The 7,528-nt window shown below is 48.1% G+C and overlaps 1 protein-coding gene across 1 annotated transcript; it reads right to left on the reverse strand.

Annotated features, from left to right (window-relative positions):
* Positions 1-387: 387 nt before the first annotated feature.
* LOC104513286 (olfactory receptor 2AT4) lies at positions 388-1,359 on the reverse strand. The gene has a single exon (XM_010156593.1). The coding sequence runs from the start codon at positions 1,357-1,359 to the stop codon at positions 388-390; it is 972 nt and encodes a 323-aa protein (XP_010154895.1).
* Between the last annotated feature and the right edge of the window lie 6,169 nt (positions 1,360-7,528).

A 7,528-nucleotide genomic window follows, 5' to 3' on the forward strand; every position in this document is an offset into this window, starting at 1 on the left:
GGGGAAAATAACTGCTCCCACCCCTGAAACTTAAATGGAGGAATTAAATTAATGTATCCTCTACCGTGTAGTGTGGAGGGGGGAGTGTAACGACATGTGGTACCGCTCCGGGTCAGCTTTATTTAGTACCTTTTCAGCCTTATTTAGAGAATTCACAGCTTTATTTAGTGCATCAGTGGTTTAGTCACTGGAGGATAGAAACCAGACGGGAAAATTATAAATATTACAGCAAGTCTGCTACAAACTTCACAGAAATAGGTTGAAATGCATTAACGGGGGACATAGCACAGTTCAGGGGAACCAAACTGAACTCCAAAGGCTGTGATGTCTTAATTAGTGAGTGGCTGAAATAGTAAATGGCACGAGGCTTCCGCACTGCTGTAAATTTTACCCTCCAAAACGAAATCTTTTAGTAAGGGGAAAGATTTTTGGAAAAATAGACCTTTTAACCGCGGATTTTACTTCCTTGTTACGTAAAGTGTAAATGATGGGGTTTAACAAAGGGGTCAAAATAGAGAAGACAACATTGCTGATGACGTGGACGTCGATGGGGATGTTCGCTCTGTAGGACATGTACGCCACGGCGATGGAGGAGTAGTAAGTGCCCACCACGAGCAGGTGGGAAGTACATGTTGAAAAAGCCTTCATGCGCCCTTCTTTGGAGTTAATCTTTAGTACGGAGAGGATGATGTGGATGTACGAGAGGGTGACGAGCAACAGAGGGACGACCGACACCGTCATAGCGATGGAGAACCCCAAGAATGTCTGGAATTCGGCACTGAGGTCCGAGCACGCGGCTTGTACCACTGCCAGGTGGTCACAAAAGCAGTGGTAGACCCTGGTTGTGTCCCCGTACGCTAGCCGCGAGGTCTGCGTGATGACGGGCACAGGGATTAGTAGCGCGGTGATCCAGGCGCTCGCTGCCAGCCGGATGTTCGTTCTCCTTGTCATCTTGACGGCGTAACGGAGGGGGTCGCAGATGGCTTCGTAGCGGTCGTAAGCCATGACTACCAGGAGAAGCGCCTCGGTTACTGTCAGCCCATGAAAACTGTACATCTGCAGAAAACAGCCCCGAAACAAGATGGTTTTAGCGTTGGCCAGGAACATCGCCAGCATTTTGGGGATGGTCGTGGTGGTGAAGAGCACGTCTAACACGGAGAGGTTAACCAGGAAGAAGTACATGGGTTTGTGGAGCGTACGGTCGACCACAACCACGGTGATGATAACGGCATTACCGACCAAGATCAGCAGGTAGAATAGCAAGAACACAATGAAAAGCGGGGTCTGGGAATCCTGGAGAGCTGGAAACCCCACCAAGAAAAAGACTTTGGTGGAAGCATTGCTGCTGCAGCTCTCCATGGCGGGGCGGGTCGAAACGCCTGCAAGGATGAAGAAGGAGTGAGGAAACAGGCTGATGTGCAGGGAGACATCTCTCTAAGGAGCTTTGCAGAGGAAAATACATGTTGGATGAGATCTCACGGAGCTGAGCGCATCGCAAGACACAGCTCGACCCCTCTCGTCTCTGACCCACAATTAATCTGAATTCTCTGTTGACGATGTGGATTATGTCTACAGATGGCACCCTCTTCAGCTCTGGGCACGGAGGGCAAGAATCCGTCTCACCTAGATTTGGGTGCTTTCCATGCAGAGCCCCACCATCTGCAGTGGTCCTCTTGGGTCCCTTTTCTGATCCGTGGGGAAAAGGGACATTTTGGGGCAATGCAGCTTCTCTACCTCTTTCTGCACCGAGGAGATGAGCAGCGTTATGGAAATGCTCATTTCTCTTCTCAAAGGGAATTCAGGGAATTGGCTCAGCAGCAATCAATTATCCATCTCTCTTTTGCCAGGTTATTTCAGTCTTTGCTACCCAAAGTCTTCCTCATCACCGTTTTTCATGCCCGCGTTACCTCCGTTGACTACTTAGCTCGCTGCGTTTCCCACAGCCGTTGCAGCACGCACTCGGTTTCTGCTGCTGTTGCTAAAATTCAGATGAAAACGTAGAATTTCTTTCCACGTCCAGGTCATTTCCTGGTACATAAAAGCAAAGGAATTTTCATGGTAATTTTTTTTTTTGGCTGATGTAGGTCAGCTTCATCTCTTTCACCGGAGCAGGCGATGTTTTAGAGATTCATGAAGATCAAAGGCACTGCAATGAGAAATTAGGAATGAGTATCCGTCGGTGACTTCAGCTCAGATGGAGGAGGACACGATGTGTGACGACTTACAGCCCTACATACCTTGGTTTTACATAATGTAGCTCTACAATTGCATTATTCATATAAACTGATGCTTTTTTAGATTTTTCCATGAGGGCTGAAGATGAGCATGTCGGACTTTTCCATTTATTTTACATTATGGGCTTTCAGGACTCTTGAGTTACAGAGATTTTCTTTCCTCTCGATAGAAATGCTTCCTTTGCTGCTCATAAAGCTTTAATGCAGATTAGCGAGGACTGTTCTGCCCAAACCATACGGAATACGCTTGCTCGCTGTGGAAAAATTAAGCAGCATTTTGGAAACTTCCAGTATCTTCTATTCAAGCCACGAAACTCCTGCGGCACTTTCATTGGCACAAATTCCTTTGGAATTCAGCTATTTTCTCTAACATTGGGTAAATCAAAACTAAGATAATGGTCAGAAGAAAAAAACACCCTTGTTTTCATTAGGTTTATGCTAAAAAAAGAAGGAGAAATGAAGCTTAATTAAGTTCTTATGCCTTTTCTTGGTTTCCTTATCCCAGTGTAATAGAGGGGAAATAAAGCTCTCCTGGAAATGTTTTGTGCTTGACCACAAGTAGTTGAGAGTGATGGTCAGCCTCATGCAATTTCCTAACATTATTAAATCTCTGGTAATTTACAGATAGCTTTACCTTTCACCCAGAAACTCATCTCCATAACCATATAGGAAAGATCCATTTAATATTACAAATAAATAGATTTTCAGCCCCACTGAGATTTAAATACAATTGATATTTCGTTTACTCTCTGTCTTTCATCTAATCTACCCTTCTCCATTTCTCTTATTAATTTTTCTACACTGGTAAGCCTTCGAGGACGTAATTTGTATAAACAATGCCGCTCTATTAAAAAACCCAAGATAATGTATTGAATTAAAATTGCCAGCATGTAATATCCTTAAAATTAGCATTGATTTGAAGTTGTTTTCAGACATAGTAGATCTAATTCTCATTCTTTGGAGCCCGTTGACATGTATTACGATCTTATTTTTCCATCTTGGACCCCATGAGAAAAAAATAAATCAAAATGAAACACTTAATTAGTCTGAAAAATATTATCCTATTAACAGAATAGTATCCACAATAACTCACTTGCACTTTGAAGTTGTAACAAGGTCTTCCCCTTCCTTAATGCTATCCTTAGTGGGAAGTGCAAAACTCCTGCAATAAATCAACGGGCAAAGCCACTACCGATGTTGAACCTATTTGAATGTGCTGTGCTCCCCACCCAGAGATACTCCCTAGAGATGCTCCCAGAGATGCTCCCCGTGCTCCCCACCCAGAGATGCTCCCCGGAGATGCTCTCCAAGGTGTTTTCTTGCCTTCAGCTGGGAGACCTACACATTATTTTCCCAGTAGAGTATCTCAACTGTTTGGAATCCCCCTGTTACACGCTGCAGGTTGCAGCAGATGGAGATCGTACAACAGATTTGCATACACAAGGGTTTTCCACCGCACAAAGTTTGTTTTGTGGTGGAAGTGCATGATTGTGTTAAGGCCCCGGAAAAGGCTGGTGGAGAAACATTGGAGATCTTCCCTGATCTGGAAGAGCTTCCCATGGTTCAATATTGACCCTTCCTTTGGCATTTTCTTTCCACGCTCTGGAGGGATCGAAAGTCTCCATCTCCCCCTCTACACCACCCAAGGCACACACCGAAGATGTAGCGCATATGCCTAGGTTACTCTCTGGAGGGATTGAAAGTCTTCATCTCACCCTCTACACCACCCGAGGCACACACCGAAGATGTAGCGCATGGCCAAGGCAGAGGAGCAGATCCCAGGTAGGACCAGCAGCAGCTCTCTCAAGTGGGGGCATGCCCGGATGCAAACACAACCACAGAGGATCCTGACCTGCATCTCTTCCAGCTCTGTCTCTTTTCTCCAGGATTTTCAGGAGGACATGTTCTAGTGGGTACGGTGGTGTTGGGTTGATGGTTGGACTGGATGATCTTACAGGTCTTTTCCAACCTTTGTGAGTCTGTGATTCTGTGGCTCAGCTGGTGCAGGAGCAGACGGTCGGAAAGACAACAAACATGGGGCTGGACTGGGCAACATCTCTGGCTGCTCGGGAGTCTCCTTGGGTGCCATCCTTCAGGATGGCCTCTGGTTCTTAATTCCACCTCAGACAGGAGCCCAGGACTGCTCCATGCACCATGCTTAGGTATGTCTACCTATGTTGGCCAACAAACAACCCCTTTACACGGCCAACAAGGTGACTACTTCAGCCGTCCCTGGGTGATTTTGTGAGCAACCAACATCCTTGCCCTGAGACTATCACCTCTAAACCTCACAGCTTCTTCTTTTTGAGACTTTGTCAAGGGTGGCTGAGGCCAAAGGGAAAAAAAAAAACCAAAACCAACAGCCCTTGGGGACTGGAAAATCCAGGCAGGTGGCATGAGATGACCTGGATGGAAAGTCAATGGAGGGAGACATACCCATCGAGGGGCAAGTCATAGCTACTAAACTAAACTCCTTCTCCAATGTTCTCCCAGACCAGTGTCATCTTGCTTGAGATTCCTATGTAAATATCTAGATAGAATCATGGAATCATAGAATGGTTTGGGGGGGAAAGGACCTTAAAGCCCACCCAGCCCCAACCCCTGCCATGGGCAGGGACACCTTCCATAGCTCAGGTTGCTCCAAGCCTCATCCAGCCTGGCCTTGGACACTTCCAGGGATGGGGCATCCACAGCTTCTCTGGGCAACCTGTCCCAGTGCTCCCCACCCTCTGCGGGAAGAATTCCTTCCTGATGGCCCATCTCCATCTCCCTCTTCCCATTTAAAACCGTTACCCCTTGTCCTGTCAATCCCTGCCCTTGGAAAAAATCTTCACTGTCCTCAAACCATCCTTAAGTGAAAGCTGTTGGATGGCAAGTAGAAGGGGCTAAATCCTGTCCTGTGTGACAGGCTCAGTCTTCTGTGGTGCAGGATGTACCCTTGGACACCACACAGAAAAATGCAGCTTTGATTACGATATTAATAATTTGTGAATAATGCACCCACCTGCATCTCAGGAGCATCTAGATATGTAACAAAACATCAAACTGATCTCGTTTACACTGATCTGACCCAACTATTCCTCCAAACTGGGGTCACATCCTTGATAAATGAAAGAGCTGGAGAGGTCTGCCAGGGGTGGGGATCTGGAGTGTGTCCTCAAATCACTTTCCCCAGGATGCTCCTGGGCAGGAGAAGTCAAGACAGAATGTAGGTGGGGTTTGGGTAACAATCCCTTGGGTCCAACCTCTTGAAGCTGAATCCTTAGACTGAGGGAGATGGGGTCAGCAGATCTGAGGATGTTGAGACCTTTCTGGGAACCTGAGGACACAAAGATGAACGCCAGCTGGGTTTGATGCATCAGGTGTGAAATAGAATTCACGCCAGATGGGGTCAGGTAGTTTTTAAACAGAATCTTTGAAATAAACTTTTACTGCAGCGGGTGTTTCGCGTGCATCTTTGCCTCCTCAGTGTATTTTCAGGATTATCTTGCCCCAGTCACATCCTGACCAAAAGTCATCACACCCAGAGGCGTATGGTGGAGCTGTGCAAAGTCCCTCCCGAGTGGACTTCGCGTCCTTGACAGCCCCCAGGTGCTCACAACGCTTGGGGAGGTTTTGGGGCAAGGTTCACACCTTCTCCATCACATTTCAGCTGTGGATGTTACCCTGCAGTCCACATCTTGCTCCAGGGACTAACAGGGGGACACCAGCTCCATTTCCAAGCAGACAAACCCACATAAATATGGGTGAGAAAAGTCTCCTTTACCTTTAGTCACCTGAACATTTAGTTCTAATATTCTTCTAGGAGAACAGGTAATAAAATCATAGAATCATAGAATGGTTTGGGTTGGAAGGGACCTTAAAGATCATCTAGTTCCAACCCCCCTGCCATGGGCAGGGACACCTTCCACTAGACCAGGTTGCTCAAAGCCACATCCAGCCTGGCCTTGAAGACATCCAGGGATGGGGCATCCACAACATCTCTGGACAACCTGTTCCAGTGCCTCACCACCCTCTCCGTGAAGAATTTCTTCCTGATATCTAATCTAAACCTCCCTGGTTTCGAATTGTTCCCGTTACCCCTTGTCCTGTCATGTGTCCTGCACATGTGTCCTGCATGGCAAGAAGGAGCTCAGTGCTGATTAAAAACCATTCGAGCTGTGATCTTGTCAGTTATAATCTGATTTTTAATTACAGGTAGCTAGATACACCCACTGTAGATGATCCCAGGATTATCAAGACTCTGCTCATTCTCAACACGTTGGTGGAAAAATGCGTTAAAGGACAAAAGTCCCTCCTTCGGGCCATCGATCCTATTAAACTACCTAATTCTGTGAAAGACCCACACACTCAAGACTAAGAGCTGCTCTGGCTTAAAGGGTCATCGCTGCCTTCCCTGGGGACAGAACAGAGATGCTCAAGGGGTCAGTTGGGTCACAGCAGTCTGCTAGACTTGGATGTTGTATGGCCCAATGTCTGGAGGTATCTGAGATGTCTCCCCACCCAGGAGTGCCGCTCCGTGTGACCCTGGTGCTGTCACCAATGTGGTGTCCTGGGCGGGATGGCCATGGTGCGTTGAGGATGGAGAGGTCAGCAGCCCCAGCAGATCTGAGGTCCCTGTTCCTGCTAAAGGCCATGGTGGGTGAGATGCTGCCTTGGGGAAGCTCAGCTTGTTTGGAAGCAGATGTCGGGCATAGCTGGAGAAGTTGCATCATGAAAATGCTACACACAGAATAGAATCATAGAAAGGTTTGGGTTGGAAGGGACCTTAAAGCCCACCCAGTCCCACCCCCTGCCATGGGCAGCGACACCTTCCATAGCCCAGGGCCCAGGGTGCTCCAAGCCTCATCCAGCCTGGCCTTGGACAGTTCCAGGGATGGGGCATCCATGCCTGGAAGCCAACCCCCCTGCCGTGCTCTACTATCACCATCCCTCCCTCTGCAAATCTGCAAATCTTTTTTGCAAATTTTCAAAAAATGTCGATTTGGAAATCAGCATTGCTACCACGGCTACCCACGGGATACTTCCCTGTTCCCCCTCGCGTGCTCATCTCTGGTTATCCTCAGCAAGTGTGACATGACACCGAGCTGCATGGGGCTGGGACACGCTGGAGGGAAGGGATGGCATCCAGAGGGACCTGGAGAGGCTGGGGGGGGGGGGCGGGGGGGACCCCATGGAGTTCATCCAGTCCAAGGGCAAGGTCCTGCTCCTGGGTGGAGGCAATCCCAGCACCAGGACAGGCTGGGGGAGAACCTGCCTGGCCCCAGGGATGCCTGGTCCTGCCCCCTGCTCGG

The sequence above is a fragment of the Eurypyga helias genome, unplaced genomic scaffold, assembly GCF_000690775.1.
Source record: "Eurypyga helias isolate BGI_N326 unplaced genomic scaffold, ASM69077v1 scaffold11548, whole genome shotgun sequence".
NCBI classification, from domain to species: domain Eukaryota; kingdom Metazoa; phylum Chordata; class Aves; order Eurypygiformes; family Eurypygidae; genus Eurypyga; species Eurypyga helias.